Source organism: Colossoma macropomum, unplaced genomic scaffold (genome assembly GCF_904425465.1).
Source record: "Colossoma macropomum unplaced genomic scaffold, Colossoma_macropomum, whole genome shotgun sequence".
NCBI lineage: Eukaryota > Metazoa > Chordata > Actinopteri > Characiformes > Serrasalmidae > Colossoma > Colossoma macropomum.
The window spans coordinates 25,165,669-25,190,478 of record NW_023494792.1 but is presented as its reverse complement, the minus strand read 5'-3'; the positions used below and the strand labels follow the sequence as shown (position 1 = coordinate 25,190,478).

General features: G+C 39.4%; 1 protein-coding gene across 4 annotated transcripts in view; it reads left to right on the top strand.

Moving 5' to 3' along the window:
• The window catches only part of anks1b (ankyrin repeat and sterile alpha motif domain containing 1B), a 257,933-nt gene that overhangs the window by 115,050 nt on the left and 118,073 nt on the right, over window positions 1-24,810 (top strand). For all 4 annotated transcript variants that reach the window (XM_036576704.1, XM_036576703.1, XM_036576706.1 and 1 more), the window contains 2 exons: window positions 7,107-7,260; window positions 18,613-18,749. In XM_036576704.1, the coding sequence (XP_036432597.1) occupies window positions 7,107-7,260; window positions 18,613-18,749 (291 nt within the window). The remainder of the gene's footprint in view (window positions 1-7,106; window positions 7,261-18,612; window positions 18,750-24,810) is intronic.

The window sequence follows — 24,810 nt, the reverse complement described above, 5'->3', positions numbered from 1 at the left end:
GATCACATTACAGCAGTTGTGTTATGCACAACTATTGCGAATTGGTAGAATTTCTCTTAAAGGTTAGGAATGGGGTAAGTGTAACAGAGCAGCATTTAGTTACGGTAATAAAGAGGTTAGTGGAAATACCCCACAAAAACAGGTATGTAACCTTGTGTGTGAGTTTGTGTGTGCATGTGTTTTATGTTGTGCCTTATTTATCCCTTATTCGCTCTGTGACATTTTGTGAAAGTCATTTTCTGAAATTTTACCCACTGAAACACCTTTACTCGATGCAGTACACCCACTTGCTCTTCCTCTTCAGTGGGAGTGGCTGAAACTGGGGTTATTCCCATCAGTGCTGTTGATGTTGAAGCTGCCGTTTCCTCCTCACTGCGGACTTTCCCTCTGCACGAGGGAAAACATGTCACTGAGCCCCACTGCCAGCCTTAGAGTGACGGCTGTGCCAGGAGCTGCAGTTAAATCTCTGAAGGGAAGCGGTTTAATGGGGAAAGATCACTACAGTGCTTGGCCCTTTTTAGATGTGAGCCAGCTCATTTCATGAGAAAGGGAGTTATTTCTCTGGGGTCACCACGTCTATTCACTCCTCTCTCTGCTTCCCTCTTGTTCTTTCAGTGTCTTTTACCCATTTAGCTTTGAGTCTCGCTCTCTCTCTTTTAACTCTCTTGATGTTTTGCTCTCTCACAGGCATTCTGTTTTTCTCCCTGCAATCTGTCCAACTGAAATTAACCCTCAGCAGTCCAGTTATTGTAAAGGCACTCAGTGAATTACATATTTACTTTATGAAATACATTTACATTTGATTTACAGTGATGAATCGACAGCTGGATTTGCTATTGGCATCGGCAGATACATGCATGAAAAAAATCAGATGTCAGTATCAGCCGCCAGTTCACAAGTCGGTGCATCCTGAAGAATCCAAACCCCAACACAAACAGGGAGCTAGCCATATGTCTGGAGAATTGAAGTTTATTCCTTGTGCGCAGGTACCAGACACCCACCCAGCCCGTAAAAAAAAGGGACTGATGCGGTTTTATACCTAGACTGGTGCCAAGATTAGGCCCAGCCTATAGATGACAAGTGACAGGAGTGACAGGCATGACCATGTTGGGATAGATAAAAATAGAAAATATTCAATACTGAATATAATGACCCTGCGTTGGACTGGCGACCTGTCCAGGGTGTATTCCGCCTTCCGCCCAATGACAGCTGGGTTAGGCTCCAGCTAACCCTGCGACCCAGAAGGATAAGCGGTTTAGATGATGTGTGTGTGTGTGTGTGTCTGTGTGTGAGAATATAATGACATATAACACAGCATTAAACACGTTGCACAGCAGTACATTTCTTCAAAGTCAGTTTGTAAGGAATTTCATCTCTTCTTGTCTTCTTCGTCATATTCTGTCCGCCTATAATTTTGCCTGTTTTAAGCATTTTTTCTTGAAACAAGCAAAATTATCTGCATTATTTGTCAAAGCAATAGGACACAAACCAATGATATCTTATGATATTCTAACAATGCTCTCATAATGATAATTTTTAGATATACCAACTCAATTTAAGATGTTTTCACTTGCCAAGATGTAATTTTTACACAGAACCCAGCTCATTTCATGAGGAAGGGAGTCATTTCTCTGGGTTCACTACATCTATTCACTTTCTCTCTCTCTCTCTCTCTCTCTGCTTCTTTCTCTTTCTTTCTGTCTCTTTTACCCCTTTAGCTTTGAGTCTTGCTCTCTCACGATGTCTATCTCTCTCACAGACTCTCTGTTTTTCTCCCCACAATTATCTGCCTCTGAAGTCTAGCTATTGTTTTTGTTTGGCTATGCTTCATAAATGTGATTACATAATTACAGTGAATTACATAGTTGCATGATGGATTAAATTTACATTTGATTTAGATTCTGTGTTGACAGGTTCGTGTCTGCACTTTTGACTTTTCCTTTTGTTTTCATATTAAGAAAAAAAACTTCTTCTACTTGCAAACACAACTGTGGTATTGACTAAATGTTTGCAATTCACACTTTTCACAGAAATCTTTCACATGTTTTAATGAGTTACAAGTGAAAAATAATTAAACAAAGTGTAAGAAGAAGTTTTTTGCGAGGCGTGCGCACTCGGGGAGATCTAGGAGACTTTATTTTCTGCCTGACTGAAATGAAAGGAATTCAGTGTTAAACCTTTATTGAGCAAAAGCTGCTGTGCTGCTCTTGTCAGTTGTATGAGTTGGTTTTGTTGTGCAGTGTTGCTCATTTTGTGCCCTTTGGTATGTGTATACAGTGTGCTGTATAGAAGTCATATGCTCTAATAACTGTTTTTTCCTAGCTCCCCCCCACCACCCCACTGGCTCCTCCACCTCTGTTGACCCAGGCCTCATTTAAAACAGGAGCTTATGTAGATCTGTATTTGCAAGCACATGACCAAAAGCCAGATTTAATATTGCTTATCATATGATCTCTCTCTCTCGCTGTCTCTCTCTCTGTCTGTCGCATACACACCCTGCCTCACTCTCTCTTTCTTTCTTTCTTTCTTTCTTTCTTCTATCTCTTCTTACTTTCTGTGCGTCTGTCAGTCTGCGTGTCTGTCTCTTCTCTCTCTGTGTGTTTTCTCTTCTTCTATGGGGTGGCCTCAGAGGGGCTTCTGTCCACCAGTGTGTTCCCCCCCAAATCAGACGTGCAGCAGTGATGGGGAAATCACAGGAAATGAGAGAGCCTATTCAGATCAGATACAGTTATCTACTGTCTCTTCAGAGAGAGCGAGCGAGAGAGAGACAGAGAGAGAGAGAGAGAAGAACAGAGGGGCAAAGAAAGAATTTGGCAGAACGAAGAGGGGAAACAGGAATAGACAACAGATAGATGTGAGTTTGGTTGCCACAGAGTGAAAAGGAAGAGTGAAAGAGAGAAGCAGGCGGAGTTGAGTGAGAAAAAGTTGGGAAAGGAGGAGGAAAAAAGATAAGAAGTCAGTCAGGCCCTGGTCACATGTGCAGGGGTTGAAGGCTTGCAGGGGTTGAGTAGCGTTTCCTATTTGGGTTGAGCTGCAGCGTGTGCTGCTCCACGCTGCCCACTAATTACTGAGAGGGGCCACTCGTGTTTGTTTGTTTGCTTCCTTTCTTCAGATCACACAGTTCCTCTTCAGCCATATCTCTGCCGTCAGACTAGAAGGAGGTGGGGAAGGGGCAGAAAGGGGGGGAGAGAGGAAGGAAAAGGAGTTTGAACGAGTTCGAACAGAGCAAGGACGGTTAATGTTAAAACCGTAGGAGGTGACCTGAGATCGCAGGTACAGGCTGAACTGTTTCTTCTGTCTGTGTGTGTGTGTGTGTGTGTGTGTGTGTGTGTGTGTGTGTGTGTGAGTCTTGGTCAATGGCTTTGCATGCTTCTCAAGCCTTAGCCCGTTCAGTAACCATTCAGTAACTGCTAGCAAACTAATATGTGAGCTTTGTACTGAGAACCTGAAGTCTGTGGACCACATACTGACCCTACAGTCTAAAAATAATGATATGCTAGAAAGTGTAACATCTTAAATCTAGTCAGTATATCTAATATTTTTTACTATGAGATTGTTGTAGGAAAAGTTTTAGATTATTCAACCTGTTTCTAGACATGTATTATTGCTTAAACAGGGATGCATGATGATATCAGAATCATGTCTGTATCGATGGATATTTGCTTAAAAAAATAAAATAGTATTGGAAACAGACAGATGTTTAGATTTGACTGATATTGCGAACCGATATTTGATGATGTATTTGTTGTACTCCACAAGTCATTTTATAAATAATTTCAGCTAGTGAAGTATACTATTCTGTTGACAAATCAATTTGCTTTTTTTAGGCATTATTTATTGAAACAAGCAACATTATCTGCGTTATGTCCTCAAACAAGTAAGATTATCTACCAATAGTAAAGTACAATTTCATTAAATAGAATTGCTTAAAAAAAGTAAAAATCAGTAATAATTAAATAATCTTAGGTCTCATTGTATTTGGATAGTCCACTATAGTCCACTGGCTTCATTTTGTTTGCAAACCGGAAAAAAATGTCAAGGTGAATAACACTTGTACCGTGAAAGTGTCCTCATGTGTCATAATGTTACAGTTGTCTGCAAAAGTATGAGCACCCCTGGTCAAATGGCATGTTTAGTTGATATTGTAGATTTATTTGACTAGATGTTTTAATATGTTTCCATTCGCCAGGATTTTTGCAGTGCATTTCCTCACTGTTTCTCTACCATCAGTAGTGCTTCTAACATGCTTTGAATTCTTCCAGCATGTTTCTGCTTCTGTTTCTGTTGGAGTTTTTTTTCAAACGTTTTAAGCAAGAGGGAGTTTCTACCTCTCTTTTACTTTCTGTGTGGGTGTATATTTATTTGAGAGAGAAGGAGATAATGCACTCCAAATCAGGAAGCTCCTGATTCAAAGCGTCTCCGTTAGCTTCCTGTGCTTGGAGCTGCAGTATTCTTTTCTGCTTGATCCATGTCTTCCGCCCAAGACTAAACTGTAACTGACATTCCAGCTTCGACCCTAACTGTGAACGAACCATCTTTGAGCTCAGCCCTTCCCCTTCTATCTCCCTGCTTTTACTATTCTATCTGTTGAGCTCCCATTCTCTTTCCCAGGAGGAGCTCCATAGCTTCACTACACACTTTCAATCAGCATTCTGGAGAGAGAGAATGAGAGAGAGACAAGAGAGTAAGTGAGTAAGTGATTGGCATTTATAGAAAGTGGTACAGATGAAAGAGGACTGGCCTTGGTCTGGTTTTCTCAAAGCTCTGTAGCTCAAAGAATCTGGTAAGGTTTGTCGAGGAAATGCTTTATTGAACAATTCCGGATGATTATCTCAGCTCATATGATGATTTTTACATGGACCCCCCAAAGCGTACACTCTCCACACTTAGAGTGACCTACTGATAAGCATACAGGCGAGCGGATGAGCTGAGTGATGTACACTTTGCTCCGCTTTCCTCAGTTGAGCAGAAATTAGGGCAGAGCTGGTGGTTTGTGAGGATGCAGTGGAATGCTCCACGTGCCTTGGAGGAAGGATGTGCAACCCTTGCTGTCCCACACTGAACTTTACAGTGTTTTTCCAAAACAAAGAATAGCTGAAGACATCATTTAGAAACACAGTGAGGTGAAAATATGAGGGAAGATAAAGAAGCGGGAAGCGATGAAAGGGGGAAATGGATCAAAACAGAAGCTGAGAAGTTCAAGACATGAAAAATTGACAACGATCGTTTTCATCGCTGAGAGAAGAAGGACTCTGTGAATTACAGTGGGGTTGATTTAAGTGTTTAAATCTCGACAGGTTTGCTGAAAGCCTAAAGCGATGACCTGATTCGGCACAGTCTCAGAGTTTAACAACTGCTGCAACTGTCAGTTTTCTTCAAACGAAAGGCAAGGGCATTTAGTTCATTATTCATCAACTACCACCATCACTGTTCTCATCTTTGCTTTGTGTTTTTGCTGCTTCTTTATGTTATGCTGTACTGTGTGTGTGAAGGGGGGCGGGGGTGTCTATTTGTGTGACTGTGTGTTTTCAGAAGCAGGACATTTGGTCAAGTTGGTTAAAAGACCACACACAAACACACACACACACAGAAAGATGATCTTTTTATTAGCTTAGTTTGATGGATACCCTTGCTCCTGCACCCAGTGCATGATGGATCTGCTCAGTGCTCTCTGGGTAATGTAGGATTTTGAAGTTGACAGGTAGAGTAATGGCTCCTGCATTTGTGTGCAAGAAAATCGATTCGGATCACATGAAATGACTCTGATAACGTGGGCTTTCTTTTGTCTGGACAACAGTTACTCTCTCTGTGTTTTCTACTGGTATCTACACGCATGAGATCTGAGACAGCTTAAAGATCTGAACTTGCCTTGCAGTGGTGTGTGTAGGGCAGGGGGTGGTGTTGGGGGTGGGGGGCTGAATGAGTGAGTTTGTTTGTGTGTTTGGAAAATTTTCATTGAGTCTTGCAAAAATAATCCATAAGAATAAGAAAATGTTTCATTTTAATAGCTGAAGGGAAAGATAATTGGCCTTAAAGGGTTCAATCATTTCTCAGCTAATACACCAGTAATACCTGTTATAACTAGTGAATATACAGTTGTATGCAAAAGTTTGGGCACCCCTGATCAAATTACGTGTTTTGTTGATTTTTTTAAGTGAGAATAAATTCCTCTACAGAGAACACACATTAGCTTTTTAAGTTTTTCTTGCATTTTTCGGCTGATTTTAGTGCACAATGTCTACTAATTTGCTAAAGTTAAAATATTGAAAACAAATTAACATAAAATATGAAATATGCCAAATATTAACTTTTGCACAGGCCACATTTTATGTTTAATTTTTTTTCAAATATGAAACACATTCAAGTAACTGAAATAAAATGTGCAGAGGTTTGTTCTCTGTAGATGGTGTGTTAACTTATTTTCACAACGAAAGTCAACAAAAAAATGACATTTGACCAGGGGCGCTCAAATTTTTGTATATGAATGCTTAGTCACTACAACAGACATCGCTGGTGTATTAGCTGAGAAATGATTTAACCCTTTAAGGCCAAAGCTAAAATGTGGCTGTATCTGCTATTTAATCTACTCTTGTCTCTTAATAATGTGATGTCTGAGTGCTGTTGCTGCATTTATTTGATATGTAAAGAATGTAATGTAACAAAATCATAGATTTTTACGTTTAGATTTTGAACAAGAAAGCACACATCAGTCACGCTGATTAAACAAATGAATAACAAGAATTTACCGATCTGAGCTGAGGTTGCACACTTGTGTTAATTCAGCAATAAGTGCATCTTTTATACAGTTATAGAAGATATGGCAGCACGCAGAAAGCTCCAATTTTACACGCTGACAAGTTACACTCTGGCCAACATGAAGGTGTAGCCACTGTAACTCTGGCAGGAGATTTAAACATGTTTAAGAGGCCATCGCCAAACTTTAAGAATAGATCAAGACGCTTGGTTTTCTAGGTTTAGAGAGCTTCATTACTGAAAATGGTAATAAAGGGTTAATGCCTGTTCATTGCAACCATCTATTCTTCCATCTAGACGGCTGTTCTTCAGCAGTTTCTGAATGTTTAAATGTTGCTGTGCTCTGTGTGCAGGACTCTAAGCGCTGTGTGGAAATCATCCAGTCACCCTCTCTGGACGTTTTTTTACCAGAAGACGAGGATAATCCGTATGAGTCTGTGGCCACGGCCGTCACACGCAAACCCTGCTCGTTGGACATCCACCTTCTCAACACCTGTCCTGGCAATGGTAAGCTACTGTAATCTTTACACGCACATCCCTTACCCTTAAAGCAGTTCCAAGCTCTGGTCCTGGAGTAGAGATCCTGGATATTTTGGTGTTTCCCCAAATCTGCAACTCCTGATTCAACTAATCAGTTAATCAACATTCAGTTGGTTAGTGCAGAAAACTGAAAAACATTCAGGACAGGAGGTCTGTAGGAACAATACTAGAGCATTACTATATACCAAATACACCACGCTCCATCCCTGCTTACACTACCATTCAGAAGTTTGGAAGCACTGACTAAACGTTTGGAATCAGTGTTTTCAATAAAATAAAACCAGACTGCAGGTAAGTATATAAAATGGTTGTAATGTGCTAGTCCTGCACAGCTTCACAGCTTTCAAATAATTAGTACACTCTTAAAAAAGATGATTCTTCAAGTATTCTTTACTAAAGAAAATGGTTCTATATTGAACCATGAACGCTCAAAGGACCCTTTGCGTGATTAAAGGTTTCTTTGCATCATGAAATAGTTCTTCAGATTGATGGAGAGCACTGAAAGGGGTCCTGCTATTTTTACCATATGAGGTTGTAACAATAGTTGAAGCCTTTTTGGTGCTGTATAGAACCCTTTTCAATAAAGTTCTATATAGAACCATCTACAGCACATTCTCCATCAGTCTAAAGAACACTTTCACAATGCAAAGAACCCTTTAATCAAGCAAAGGGTTCATTGAGTGTTCATGGTTGTATATAGAACCATTTTCTTTACTAAACAAAACTTTTAAAGAACCTTATTTCTTAAGTTTGTAGGAAATGAAGATGCTATTAATAAATTACAAACTATTAAAAAAAAAATCTAAAAATATTTGAATACTGCCTAAATACAGACTGCATAATCACAGAATAACGTATTTATGAACGCAGCACCTTAACCTGGTTTCTCTTGAATTCCATTACATGGGAATGATGTCTCATAACAATATTATAACATTTATACAAATGTCTGTCACTTTAGCTTAAGGCCCCTTATGTCAATGTAATTTACTTTATAAAACATTTTATATTGTGATTACTGTCATAAGCTGTTCCTTAGTATGCAAGTTGTGCTTTGTAAATACATTATTCAATACTTATGCATGTGTTGTGAAGTCCCTATGTAGGCAGCCTAAAAATTAAATGTTACAAGAAGTAAGAAATAAAATATGTCCAGAATAATGAACAGAGCTTCAGATGGTGAAATGACAGAGAAATCTGTATAGCATTGAGAATGAAGTTGTAATAAAATTAACCCCTTCAAGTCCTGGGCTTATTACGTACTAAGGCTTATTATTCAGTAACTCCAAGGATTTCAGTACAAACTGGCTGAGCTATTCTTAGGGTATAGGAGTGTATAATAAAACTTCAGACCCACTGGGAGGCTCTGGCCATTTAAAGGGTTAATATGTTGAATAACTCACATGTGAAAAGTGGTGGTGTATGCTTGAGGCAGATAACTTAATCAAACACTATTAGGAGTTCATCAGTCATATTTATCATTTGACTATTATTTTGACATATTTATCATTATTTATCATTCAATAACTTGTTTTTAATAAAAAACTTGTAATGATAAAATGTAACGCGTAGTTCAGCTACAAAAGTTGAATGGACAGTTTAAACCTACAATGCATAAATTATTTGTGTGTATAAAAAACAAAAAGTTAATGTGATCCCAAACTTTCGAACACATTCCAAACACATCCACACTTGACCTCTTAACAATGACAGCAGACATCACCATGCACAGCTACACATGAACACATGTCGTCACTGTCAGAGCAAAACCTTCTGTCTTTTTTTTTTTTACTAGTTACTTTTTTGGAGAGATGAGGTTTTGTTCTGGCAGCGACGATATACAAATAGACACAGAGAGGCATTTGTCCGATCAGCAGTCCTTCACTCCCCTGGCTGAAACTCCTCCACACCTCCACCTGTCCGAGCCCACCGAAGCAGAGCCACGTTTCCATGGCAACCTCCTCCTCCTCCTGTGGTAGGCTCATAGAGGTGGTTGAAGGAATCTCTGCCGTTCGACTTTCTGCTGCAGTCGCATCTGTGGCAGCAGCATCGCTAGGCTGAAAGTTCGGGTTGTCGTGGAAACAGGCCCGGTGAGTCACCTGTGGGTTGCCATGGCGACATGCTGTGCTGAGCTGGGTTGCCTGTAGGTAGAGTGATTCACACCTGCTGCAGCGAGTGTGTTTATCTGGCTCTGACTCCACCGTGTCCCTGTTTACAGAGCACTGTACGCTGCTGCGGGACTGCACAAAGAGTGTGTCTGTGTGGGGTGTGTGTTCTCATCTTATGTGAGATCACTAGAGAGAGGCTCACCAAAGTGTGATAAGAGAGAAGTGTTGTCTGTGCGCGTTTGTGTGTGTGTGAGACTGCAGGATTATAGCAGACTCTATTTTGGGCCTTTATTTTCCTCCAGAAGAACACAATCATAGCTTGCGGGAGCCGTTCTCTGTCTGATTATAGCCGAGCCTGTGTGTCTGTAGCAGTTTGGAGCCTACACTGTGCAGGGGTAGGGTGTGTGGCTTTGGGCTACACGTGTCAAACTCTGCACAGATAGAGTGCTGGTCTACAGGCACTACGCATGAGCTATATACACCGACTGGACGCTTCAGTAAAAACACCTGGTTTTGGATCTACAATCATTGTCCATTTTATCAGCTTCACTGACCATATAGGTGCACTTTGTAGTTCTACAATTCTCTGTATACTTTGTTAGCCCCCTTTCACCCTGTTCTTCACTGCTCAGGACCACCACAGAGCAGGTACTATTTGGGTGGTGGATCATGCTCAGCACTGCAATAACAATGACGTGGTGGTGGTGTGTTAGTGTGTGTTGCGCTGGTTTGAGTGGATCAGACACAGCAGAGCTGCTGGAGTTTTTAAACATCTCAGTGTCACTGCTGGACTGAGAATAGTCCACCAACCAAAAATATCCAGCCAACAGCGTCCTGTGGGCAGCATCCTGTGACCACTGATGAAGGACTAGAGGATGACCAACACAAACTGTGCAGCAGCAGATGAGCTGTTGTCTCTGACTTTACATCTACAAGGTGGACTGACAAGGTAGGAGAGTCTAGTAGAGTGGACAGTGAGTGGACAGTGAGTGTTTAAAAACTCCAGCAGCACTGCTGTGTCTGATCCACTCGTACCAGCACAACACACACAGACACACCACCACAACGTCAGTGTTACTGCATTTAAGGAAACTAAACATTGTGATGCATATCATTATCACACCAACTAATAACGAGCATGTTGAATAATAATGATCTTGTGCGGTTTTGAAGGGGTGGCCGAAGGGGTCAGTGCCTTCCCTGAAATGTGATTGGCCACCACAGATGCCACCCCAAAATGTATGCCACATCATTGACTTCCACCTCACTGTGGAGCTTTCTGGCAGAATTGAAGTTTGCAGTATGCCTGATCTAGATCCTCCCTCTAGCAAAACCACTTACAAACGCAGGCACACACGGGTGTCTCTGAAGAGAGCACATTCTAAAGAAGTACTCTGTGAGAATTGGTAAGCTTATTATTTGCAGTGCATATCACAGAAAGCTATTTCGCTATTCAGTTATTCAGAAAGGCTTCTCCTATGTCTGCTTTCATGAATTGTAGCTCACATTCGTTGATATGGTGGGCTTTGATTTATTTAAAACACTTGAATTGAGAAAACTTCATTCTTGGTTCATTAATCCACAATTAAAGTGCCATCCTTTTACTTCTAATCTGTGTCTGGAAAAACATCCCGCGGAGTGTAATGAGACTAATTACAATGTGTGATGGATGAAGCTGCGTATGAGATATATGGGTGGGCAATAATCATTATCATGATAGATTACATCATATGTAATAAGTACATTGTATGTACTTTTATGTACTTTTTATATCATATATTAAAGTCTTTCATTAAAAAATAACAAAATAAAAACCTTGAAAATTCAATTTTCATGAAATGGGCCCTTTAATACCTAAAAAAAAACCCTTGGTACTTTTATTGTTTTATTGATTTTTTAAATATGTCACTGTTGTTTTGCTGATGCTCTTTGACTATTCCAACCTCAAAGAAATAAAATATTGTGATGTGAGATATAAAGAGTGTATTGTGAAAGACTTTACATGTTATGATGCTACCTTATGGTAGAAGAGAATAGCTGTAATTTGCTCACATATCAATGCTAGTAAGCTAGTGAGGCAGCTGTTGACACTGATTTGGCAGTTTCTAATTGGAGCTTTAACCTCTGAAGCTTTATGAAAACAAACACCAGATACTGACCTTCAAGAAAAGTCTATGCTTAGTGCGAGTGCCCGGATGGAGGGAGGCTGTGGCCAGCCCGCAGTGTGAGCGAGTGGTTAGAAAGCAGTGGTGGGCTGTCAGGAGGGATTTGGGTGTGAAGAGGCAGGAGTTGCCTTGGGCTGGGCTTAAGCCCTGGTTGTGTCGCTGCTATTTTGGTGGAGCTGATCCTGGTGGAGTGAACCGTTACGTCCCCGTCCACTTTGATCCACTTCCCTGCTTGCTGCAGCACGCTCCCTGCTCAGGGTCATGTTCAATTACAGCAGCATGTGATGAGCTAAAGAGAAGAATCCTGGCTTTCCCCCATCATGCGCCAGATTAGTGCAGTTATCCCTGCCTGACCCTGCACCAGTCCATTTAGTTAAAGGGCCCATTAGGAAAACTAAATTTCCCTTCCTTTCCTTCCTCAAGTGTTTGATGTACTGGGTAAACATTTCAAGTTTTTCAAGCGTACCATTCATTCCCCAGTCCAGGCAGTTCATATACGGAAATTAAGCTGCAAAAACAGCCCCTTTTGAACTAGTGAAGTTGACATCACAACCATTAACACATTTACATATGACTCGCCCATTCTGCCTTCAGCAGTTTAGCACTCATTTACATCGAAGTGTTAAGGAGTGATGTTAGTCTATATCAGGAGTGTCAAAGTCAACCACTAAAAGGGCCATATAAAAAATCTCAGCAAATCTGTGGGCCAGCTGTGTTTTTTATTTCATTTTTACTTAACATTTTGCCATGACCAGAAAGGGCCGTAGTTTATTCAAAAAATGCCAAAACTGCAACAGCAAAATACGCATTAAATACCTATTTAAAAAATAATTCAGAATAAAAATAAATTGTTTTCGGTATTTTTGTAAAAATGCCTTTTGCTTGAACTAAACACCAGGTATCTTTTCTTTTTGTGTAACCGCTGACCCAGAGATTGTTGTTGGGGGTCAGAACGCACATTATGTTGTGCATGCTGGAGATTGCAGTGCATCTCAGGGTGAAATGGGCTAGTAATAACAGAAAATTAAAATCATTTTGCAGGCCGAACAGGACTGTGTCATGGGCCTGGTGTTTGACACATGGGGTCTAGATAGTCTGTAGCAAAGCAATTGGAGTGGGAGATGTGGGCAATATATCAATTAAACATGCTGTTTCTGGTTGTTGGGAAACATTCTAGCATTGTAGCCTTCTAAAGCATCCACACATCCGAAAGGAGTGACTAAAGTATATATATATATGCCCTTGCACCTAGCTGAGCCTGTCACCGGTTTGTGCTTTGTTCCTCTTCTGACGGTAAGTACTCATCATTGATGTCTGGGAGCACCACACGAGCCTTATCTGTAGGGTTCTATAATGATTTGGCCCTTGTCAAAGTTGCTCAGGTCTTCATGCAGTCTATTTCTCCTGCATCCAACACGTCAGCTACGAGAACTGACTGTTTACTTACCGTATGATATATCCCAGACTTTGACGTGCAGCACTGTTACAAGATAATCAGTGTTATTGGCTTCATTTGTTTAGTTCTAAGGCAAGAAAAATGTGCCACTGCCTTGTATACTCTTGTGAGCCCAGTGTCATGATGTCCAATGCCAAATGTCAGCAGAGGGGTATAAAGCCCCCCATAGGTGGGCTGTGGAGCTGTGGAACTGTTCTCTGGAGTTAGAGCTCCATCCAGTACCTTTGGGATTAGTTGGAGTGGCGTTCGTGATCCAGAACTAATCGTCCAGCATCAGTACCTGACCTCACTAATGCTCTTGGGGCTGAATGCACTCAAAACATAACAGTGTTCCAACATCTAGTGTTAAACCTTACCAGAAGAGTGGAGGCTGTTGCTGCAGCAAAGGGAGGACAAACTCCCTATTAATACCCTTGATTTCAGAAGAAATGCTGGATAAGCAGTTGTCTACTTTTGGACATAAAAGTCTAGCTTCCCATCTAGGCTAATTTTGTTAAACACCTACATTTGGATGCTGTATCTCACACAAGGCTGGGAGGAAATCCCCTCCCTCCCTGTACTACTGCTGCTCTTCTCCATGCCTCATTCCCCTCATGGATCAGAATCTTGGAGCTCATGGCTGCAAATGCAAACCACTCCACAAGTGCATCCTCAGTTTACAGGCCAAGGCCCATTGAGCAACCTGCAGTACGCTGTGAGGAGGCCAGGCTTCATCAGAGCAGCTGTGGAGTATTAACAGTCTAACAGACACACTCTTTGCTGCGGTTTCAGAGTCCCAACACATACACACTCACTCACACACTCACTCACACACATATGGACACTGATCCACATGCTGGGCACACGCACACCTTGGACCCCCTCAGTGAAGACAAATGTTCTAATCTGTAGCAAACAGTGTCTCCACCACCTGCTTGCAAAGAAAGGCAGCCTCCAGCAGACTGTTACACAGAGAGGAGAAGAGGAGAGAGACATAAACGAGTAGAGCCCAGACACATGAGGCTGCCATTTTGTTTCAGTTATTAACACAGTGCAGTTTAACGCTTCATGAATATTCCAGTGTCATTTACATAAGGAAGGAGGAGAGCTCCTCCGTATTCATGACACTGCTGTGTGGGTGCGTATGAGGAGGGAGGGCTGCAGGAGTTGGGGAGATGGAAAGAAGCTTGTGTATGTCTTTGTCTGGACAACACTTACTGGTGCTGCGCTTTCTGCTGGTTCCTGCGGGCACGAGATCTGAGGCAGCTCTGAGATTTGACTTTGCAGTTTGTATCAATGTGTGTATGCATGAGTGAGAGAAAGATAATGTACATATTGCTCAGGTATACATCAAGCGCCACTTTGTTAAGTACTTAAAATCAACTGTATATATATATATATATATATATATATATATATATATATATATATATATATATATATATATATAAGTTAACTTGCTGAATTTAACATGTGTATAACGTCCAGGCAACTTATTAGGCCTCCTCCGACCACTAGGAGGGACCTGACAGCCAGGACCGAGTAATTAGGGCTGAGCAGTTGTAGCTGTGGGCACCCTGTTTGCTGAGTGCTCACATGCTGCTTGCTGCTCAGTCTTGAGTACACTCTGCTACTCGCAGGTCACTCTGACGAAGCTGGTAATTTTCGGTATCCCTCTTGAGTTTCGAGCCCTTTGTTTTTCTCAAGTTAATGAGAAAAGCGAAAGTATTAAAAAAAAGAAAAATCTCTTGAGCGTTCTCTCGCCCTCGATACTCACGGAGAAGTGGGGGAGAGATTACGAAGGGAGTTTTTTAAAGTTCAGTCTGGGCCGTTCTCAGTTTCGTATATCCTTTTAAGTCTTTGAGTTTAACATGGTTGTCACCTCTTTGGTGGCTCGGTGCGTGACACGTTAGTCCGCAATCTCAGTGGTTGAGGGTGCAATCCCAAGGGCCTGTGACCAGTCACGCTCCGTGTTTCTTTTGTTTGTTTTCCCTTTATTTCTTTCCTCATTCAAATCATTCCCCCTTGCTCTAACCCTTTTTATCTCCTTTTGAAGTTTATCTTTCCCAGATCCATAGTTGCTCTGCGCTTGAGTCCATCTCTTGTTGTCTGCCAGGTGGTTCATCCCTTAATGCTCTTGACTATCAACATAAGTGTTGTGAGTTTGAGCCTAGCTCAGGGCAAACCCCTGACGTGTGGCCTGTACAAAAGTTTTAGTTTTTTTCCAATATGTTCAATTTGACCTGGGGGATGTTCAATCATTTGCATACAGCTGTGTTTGTACATACTAAGACATACTAATTGTTTTATTAAAGAGTGGTATTTTTAAATCTCAAGAGCCTCCAAAAATTTGATGTACTGGTCTTATTGGTAATAAAAATAGGCCTGGACCTGAATTTATAGAAAATAGTTACATTTAAACCATTATATCGACCCTAGTATGTACAGTATGTATGAGGTGTGAGTGTGTGTGTGTCTTGTCACTACTTGACACGCCAGACAATTCCATTCCCTGCATGTATCAGTCAGGACAGTTCTGAGCTGGTTTGTGTATTTTTCCACTATCACTTTATCCCTCTTCTCTGAACTGAGCATGTGAGCCGAATGTAGATGCTCAGTGAGTGTGTGAAAGACTAAGTTCTTCTCTTATCTCACACTAACAGCTATGCTTTTGTTGAGAAACTGTCACGTGAGCAGGTCACTAAACAAGCTAATATTCTGTGTGTATGTGTGTGTATGTGTGTGTGTGTTGCGTACAGTCTACTGAATATGATTTTGGCTCCATAAAATAAGTTCTAGTCTGACATACAGTCAGCCCCACAGGCTTCACTGCTGTTCTACATGGAAGACATTCTAACTGTGTGAGGTCTGGATGATTAGCCAGCGCTCCACGTTACTGATGTCAGCCAATCAGAGTTAACTCTGAGATCATCTTCAATCTTTTTACCTTCTGCAGCTCTCTCCAGCTCTCAGCAGCAGCTCCTTGGTCAGTCCTCGTCTTCCCTCCCACTGTGAGTGCAAACCATCCCAATGTGCATTGGTTGGGCCTGGAATGAAGTGGTAGTCTGAAAGGGCTGTTTGGAGCACATCAGCAAAATACCAAACCGTACAGTTTCAACGCAACAGTCAATAATTTTAAATTGTTACATAGCACAGTTTTAAATTCTTTAAAGGAAGTAGTACATTTCCTTTAGAGAGAGAGAGAAAAAACTTTCTTTTAAGTGAAAATGTTACACATTTGGCGCAAGTGCAAAAAGACCTCTTTAACATACTGCCTCTGTAACGGGACAGAATGAGTCAGACGCATGCGGATTGTAAAAACAGAAGAGACTTTACTAGTTAGAGTTCCGAACTCATTGTTACAAAACAGGCCAAGGTGAAGTCCAAAACAATCCAAAACCAGAAAATCACACTCATAACAAAGTCCAAGCGATCAGGCAAACGGCAGAGTCGAAATAAACAGGCAAAAGGTCAAAAAACAAGAAAACAAACCGGCATGCAGAATGAAACGCTGAGTATCTTTGGTGACAGCAGCAATGCCTCACAATCTTCCTAAACTAAAGCCCGGGGCTTATAAAGCTAACTAAACATATCACATGATAAACAGAACATGTGAGAATGATCAGTAGTCAGGTGAGGCTGATCTCCGATAGGTTGTGTGTTACTTAAAATTTAATCACAAAGACACACAATTGTTCACTAAAGCTGGCTGTAATGATTATTGCTAGGCATAGTTTGTATGCTAGAGAGTTTGTATGCAAGTTTGCAGCTTGATAAAGTGACATCCACACATTATTTGTTTTGTCATGTGCAATAATCATCTGCACGTACCAATTAAACGTTGAATGCTATTGCTTTGTTTGAATTATTTTACTTATTATTGTAGCAGTACTAATAAAAAGAAGAAGAAAAAAAAATTATACCATCAAAGGAATTTAGAGAATATCATCATGTAAGCTAATACAAACACAATAAATATTTAATTAATTAACATCATTGATCTTTTAGATGTTTATATTTTATTGCCATTTTTGTTTGGTCAGAGCTTATTAAAATGAAGTGGAATCTTTAAGACATACACTAATAGAGCCCTCAGTTTCATTTTTAAATATAATGTTTTTTTGTTTTGTGCTTATAACAGTTTTTAAATATGCAAGGTCTAGTAAAGAGGGGTGTGTGGGTGGCATTGTGCCATTATAGTGTGTGTGTGTGTGTGTGTGTGTGTGTGGTGTTTGCAGAATGGTCCTTTTAAAGATATATATTTTTGATGCTGCAAAACAAAATGAACTGCTGTTCCAGTTTATTTCCCCTTCCTATGTGTAGGTTTATGCATCACCATCCTGTACGTCACAACTTAGGTCTGTTTTTGTTTTATAGTGAATAGGCATTGTTCTTAAGGGGGGCATTTTCTTCTACTCATTTTCTCATTTTCTTATTTAATGTAGCAGTACGAGAATTTTTTTTTTTAATTCTTACGGTTGTATGAATGTCCCTAGTCAAATTGCATGTTTTGTTGATGTTCTAAGTGAAAATAAGTGCACGTCCTCTGCGGAGAACACACTTGAATTTGGCATAGTTTCTATTTATTAGCTGAGTTAAACATATTGAAAAAAAGTAAAACATAAAATTTGCCATAACTTTTGCACAGACCACAGTTTATGTTTTTTTTCCCCAGTATGTTATTTAGCAAATAAACAGTAATTATACATAAAAATGTGCAGTGTGTTCTCTGTAGAGGGTGTGTTAACCTATTTTCACTTACAAAATTAACAAAACATGTCATCTGACCAAACTTGTGGATACAGCTATACATTTCATTGTTTTAATGTGATGTACTCTGCCTTTTTTTACATTTCCTTTGTTAAAGCCAGTGCAGTATTGCTTAGGGCCGGGTCGTGGAAAAAAGCGAGTGGCTTGTTCCACACCCTGATCTGTGATGAAGCTGTGAGTCATTTATTTCATTTGAAAAAGTCAGCGTTCTGCACAAGGCATAATAATATGCTTGATGGCAAGTGTGTAGACTGGACCATTTCAGACATGTGGTTAAGCTTCAGTACGTTCAATTAGAGTTGTGTGTGTGTGTGTGATTACTGGGGCAATTCCTGTGTGTAATATGATGTTGAAGCCGCCCTCTCTGAATCTCATTTTATCCTCCTTCATGCTTCTCTTTTTGCTCTTCACCCTCCCCTGCTCTCAGAAAGTGATCACACTCCAGGGAAATCTCCACAGACTCTTCCGAGGCAACCCCCTTCCTGCAGTGTGTCCAGTGTGTGTGTGTGTGTGTGTGTGTGTGTGTGTGTGTGTGTGTGTGTGTGCGTGTAGACGTGAGACTGTGAGTAAGCTTTTGACCACAAGTTCAAGTGCATCTCTCAGCTGGTATTACCATATGAGCTGTAAACTCAAACTCACATATACACAAACACGTGTAGAGTTCACTCCATCCGCTCCATCCAGCTTCAGTCTGAATCATCTGCCCCGGTCTCTACCCACAGCCCTTAATGCAGATACATTAAAACCCAGAGAGGACGATTTCAATTCAGTCCCATGTTGATGATTTAACAGTCCTTAGTAAGCTCTCTCTCTCTCTGTCTCTCTCTCTTTCCTTCTCAAGGCCACTCTTCCAATGTGCCGGTCAGTGATGCGGAGCAGCGTAACCATGGTGATGACTACACAGGTCTGACTCCAGACTGCTCCCCTCCCTCCCCTGATACAGCCCTGAAGAACATTGAGAGAGTCATCCGCCCCCAGGTACACACACACTTGCACACACACGCAGACTCACCTGCACACACTCCTGTGCATCCATGATGCTTTTATTCTGTTCTCAAGGTTAATGGACCTTTTTCAGACTGAATAGTGTCAGAATGTAATCTTGTGAATATCTTTAAAATGTTCACACACATTTTAGAACACACACACACATACACACACACACACACACACACACACACACACTCACACATAGATGGAAATTGACCAAAAGCCACTTTTAAAGCCTCCATACTCAACCAATACAAAACTATGCTGCAGTACTGTGTGTAAAATCATCCTGCTCATCCTGTTTTCTTATTGTAAAATGTACTGTAAAATTTAAAGATCGGTACCTTTTTTTAAAAAAAAAAAAGATTAAACACATGTAAATAAATAATACATGTACTATATTTGAACACTGTTGTTAATTTACAGAAATAGAATGTAAATTTACAAAAAAAAAATGATCACCTTTATTTCACAGACATTTACATGTATTTAAACGGTTATTACTGTTATTATTATGGTAAAATATTGTATATCTGATTAACTAGTTAAACTAGGGATAATGTTGAATGACAATAAACGGTAGTATTCCTAAGGAATGAAATGACTAATTTTACAGATTTTACCAGCATTGAGAAAACACACTTTTACTGTTAAATAATGGGTTTTGTCTGGCACCCTTGCTGCTGGTCATTTTTTCATTTTTTACAGACTTTATCTATAGGAGGGTTTGGTGACCAACCTTTAACCAACAGATTAGCTCCATATTTTTTACTGTGTCTTGGTTCTGTATTAAACTATCATTAAGTAAACTATTTTATCTGCTTCAGCACAAATTCACCTTTTTTGACATGGTGATATATTAATGTATTACCAAGTGATTTATGTGTTCTGATACAGCACATAGTTGATTTTTGAGCATACTTTTATTTGAACACATATGCATATATATATATATATATGCACATATTCAGCCATTGAAGAACAAACAAATGTTCACAATCAAAGAACAAAAACATGTCTGTAGAAGGAATGCACAGATGGTTCTTGACCATCAATATGTATCCCAGAGATCTGCACAAGTATGATTTTGAAGCCTGATCCTGACCTGTACCCATGACTTGAGAGCAGGCCTGACTGGTGCTGCTAAATTTGAAACTGGAACACGACCTGAACTCGCTCTCATACATCAACAGAGATAGATTATACACAAACAGTGTTTATCATCAGGCTTGGGTCGAGTAGCAGAACTCTAATGTATCCACTGTGATCTGGTGGTCAGACAGTCCAGTTGATGTAGGCTGGTCCTCAGATTTCATGGGGATTACTGCATATAATATCATATAATCATCAGAAAGCTCAGCTTCTCTAGACTAATGTTGAATTTGTATCTCAAACAGTTGTAAAGCTGTTTAACTTAATGTGAGCGTAACCATCTGTACTGCTCCATACAAAAGTCACCACATCAGCACAGCAGATTCTGTCCTGTGAGCTCCTGTCGATGCCATCAACACATCTATAACACCACCTCATCTATCTCTCTATCTCTCTATCTCTCGCTCTTTTAGTCTCTCTTTCTCTCCCTCTCTCTGTTATTGTGTTCAGTCTGGCTGTGGTTGTTTGAGCGAGTGATCTCTTTCCTCTCTCATGCTGCTCCCTGTGTCTTTTCAAAGTGCTGTTTGTCGTCTTTTCATTCCGTCTGCGTCTCTGCTTTATTAGTGTTGGACCTCCCACTGGAGCTCCACCGCACTGCATGCTGGGGCCACCACAAAAGCCACTGTGTTGTGTTTTATCCACCAGCATACGGGAGGTGAAACGACTCAGCACACTGCTCAGGTGCTTTTAGGTGTGTGTAGTTGTGTGATTGTGTCTGTGAACGAGGTGGAGAGAATCAAAGCTACTGTTCTGTTCTGTTAAATGCATTCCATGCACTCAATCATTCAGGTTGCTTTCAACTAATGTCCAGCACTGAAACAGATATCAACATAGCTACTGTCATCTTAGCAGCCTTCACACATCATTAGTGCTGTAGTCAGAGCCACTAGAGACGTGTCAGAGTCAAGACCGAGACCTGGACACACTGAGTACGAGTCAGGAACAAGACTTGACAGTTGTCAAGTCTGAGTGAAGACTGAGACCAGATTAAGTTTTTTCAGAATGCAAAAATAAAAAGAAGAAAAAAAATTCTTTTGTAGTTCATTGTACATTTATTATCATTTACTATACATGAAATATGTGAATAAATGATTTTATTTTACCATAGGTTTTGTAAAATTTGTAATTACACACTTATTACCTAGTTATACCTTGACTTACATTCATATTATATGTACATGCCTATACACTTTTTTCATGTGTTTAAATTTCAAAAATAATCATCAGTATAAAATTACACTGTACTTCCTCATAACATATGACATAAGATTTGAATTTAAATTAAAAGAACATAAACTATAGTTGCTTCTGAATGTAAAGGCCTAACTATAACCTATAACTGTCAGTCACCCCAGACACGTACTTCAGAAATGTTCACTTTGTCAGTTTCAATGTTATTTATACAATATTAAGTAGAAGCTTGTGTGATTATATACTCCATTTTGCAGGGTTCCAGCCATAGTGAAATAATTAGTTTTCATCATTTAGCTCTCACTGCACACATTCTTTCCAAATAAATGTTAATGTTATAAATGTTCTTATGAAGACACCCAGAGGACATGCTTTGTGAAAGTGCTACTCCAACAGTTTGAAACCTTTAAAGCTTTGCACTCATGCTCCATTAACCTCCACTGAACGCCTCCTGAGGAGACTCACTGTGGTATAAAATTATGAAATAAAGCCTCAGCCATTGACGTAAGTGTCTGGAATGGCCGCATGTCATTAAGGCATTTAGGTCCAAAATACTGAGCTTACACTTGAAGTCCTAATCTGTTTTGAAGTAGCTTCTGTTAGTGGGCTTGAGGATGAGGTGAAACTGACTCATAGTCAAATCAGTGATTTGATCAAACAAACAACTGGAACAGGATTGAATCATTCTGAATCAATTATTACACCACTGGATGAGTTGCGTTTAAGTGAATGTCAGATTAGTTTGTATCTGCAGAGGACATCAGTGGGACTGTTCTCACATTAGTGTTCCAACTAAATCACCACCAGTGTTCATCAGAGCATTTTAAATTAATTAAATGTGTCTGATTAAAGGTGTATGGAGGAAACTAATCAGTGATGTCCGACTGATGTTATGCATGTTAATGCATAAAGGTGCAATATAAATGATCGTTATTCATGATAATAAATCATAATTGTTATCTTTATTTGTATTATTATTAACAGTGTTGTACTACTGTTCCAAAGTTAAGACTCCCTCATAATATTATAATATAATTACCTATGCGCTAAGACTTATTACTCTGTTACTACTTTAATGCAAACTGGCTGAACTATTCTTGGGTTATAAAAGTGTGCCATTTAAGGGGTAATATTATATAATATAATATAATATAGTTGTTATTCAGTGATAACTTGCTGTACAGTGACTGAACTGTTATAAACTATATTTCAATTATATTATATGGTCAATTTTCAATTATTTACTATATAATAAAGGAAATAAAAATGTGGTTGCATTCTATTATATTATATTATATTATATTATATTATATTATATATGCTGCTATTCTTTTCAAAAGCTCATTACATCCAGATTGGTAAAAAATGGTTATATAGCATTTTGGAATGAAACTATTCATTTATAGTAATATCTTCTCATTGAATTACTAGGAACAGCTTATTTGATCAGCAAGATTTAGTCACTGACTTTCAACAGTCAGGCATTCTGGATATTAGTTTTACTCTAAGTTTATTCTTGGTGCAGAACAACTCTGTCAGTTATAATAGAATCATCTACAGCTCCATTCATCACTGTAAATGTTTTTCAAATTGTTTGAATTGTACGCTTTTAGCAAATAGGGTTCTATATAGTGCTAAAGAAGAGTTCTTTGATTCATAACAGTAGTGGAACCCTTCTGGATGCTATAGAGAATCATTTTTAAAAAGGTTCTTTGAAGGACCATATACATCAGGACCATTTAAGCAAGCAAAGAATCATTTAAGCATCGTTCTGTAAGTCATGGTTCTGTACAATATTAAAAAAGATGGTTCTTCATGGGTTTTTAAGTAAAAACAGTTGGTCTATATAAAACCATACACACTCAAATAACCATTTTCCAAAGAATCATTATTTGAAATCATTCTTCAGATTGATGGAGAGTGTGTTGTATGTGGTTCTGTGTAAAAACCTTTCTGAAAGGTTGATTCTTTATACCGCTAAAGAAGGTTCTTCTGTTGTTATGATGTCAAGCTTGTAACAATAGGTGCATTATAGAATCCTTTTCAAAAAGGTTTATATACAACTCATTCTCCATCAGTCTAAAGGATATTGAACAATTTGAATCAGTATTTCACGATGCAGAGAATGCTTTAAGCATGCACATGGTTCTTTGAGTGTTCATGTTGCTTTATAGAAGCATTGTCTTTACTCAAGAACCTGTGAAGTACCATCTTGTTTAAAAGTGTATGTAACCACTGTCTTTACTAAAGAACCCTTAAAAAATCTCTTTTTAGAGGTATATGAAAGTGCTGCTGTCTAAACAAAATCTTTTCATGTTTTTTTTTTCTGCATAGTTTGAGAATGCCAGCTGCTCTTTACACTGTGTCAAAAGTTATTTTTATTTTATCTTTAGTTAGTCATTATGAATAGACCAATAAAAATGGTCCCGAATTAGAATAAAATATTTTTACATTTACTTCCATTAAAAGATAAGAAAGTTGTTACCATGACCTGTAATTTTTCCTTTTTTGAGATACAAAATTTTTCAGCAAATATCAACATATTAGAATCTTTTTGTGTATGTTTAAACGTTTAAACAGTGACTCTAAATGGTAGTACATGTATATGTCTGTAAGATCAGAGTTAAAGTGGGAATGAGTATGAGTGGTGTGTGTGTGTTTGTGTGTGTGTGTGTGTGTGTGTGTGTGTGTGTCTGTGTGTGTGTATGTGTAGGTGTGTGTATATGTCAGTGTGCTTTAGGGCTGGAGTAAAGGACCTATGTACAGTAAATCCCCTCTCTGCTTTATCAGCTCTCTCTGCCCTCAAACATACACACACACACACACATAGACACACACATATACCTGTCCTGAGTGTAAGACTCTTCGGCTTTACTGTGACCTCAATCACTGTTCCAGCTGTGTCTGCTTTCTAACATTCTCTGTCATGTTGCTCAGGTGAAGGAGCCTGACAGAATAACCACTGTGAGTGTGAAATCAATACAAACCTCTCATCACCAGCCTCTATCTGTCCAAACCCCGACAAACACTTACGCACTCATCCGCTTCAATTTGGAGCATTTTTGGCCATTGCTGGACACCTGCTGCTCGGGCCACAGTGGGCGAAAAGAGACTAAACCTGCACCTGCACACCTTCAGAGCTGCTGTTGATTGTAAAATGACTGAGAAAATTGCATAACATCAAGAATGAAGTTATTATTAGTGAGTTAATAGAAAGACAGAAAATATGTGGCATCGACACAGTTGCTTTCTTTAAGGTTACTTGTTTTGGCAATTACTATTTTTTTGCAAAAAATTTTATTATGTGCAGCCTCTTGACACGTGTTAATTATGTCAATTCGAAGTGCCTCTTTACAGTACACCTCACAAAGATTTTATACGTGTGTGTGTGTGTGTGTGTGTACATGGTCTACATAAATACTACTATTACACTGACAAAAATGTGCAACAATTCACTGTGAAGACTATAAGACAATTGCGTAACCCTTTAATGTCAGCTGACATAAACCTACATAACAATTTATAAAGGCTTATTCTGGTTGTCATAAATGCTGCTATCAAGTGATATAGGTTTTTGCAGACATTAGGTTGTGTTATAACACTTTTTGACAGCAGGTTATGAAAGCTGCAGTTTTACAGTTTGTCCCCTATTTCTAATAGTGTCCATTTCACATACAGTTTTTAAAATACTATTCTGGACATTTTA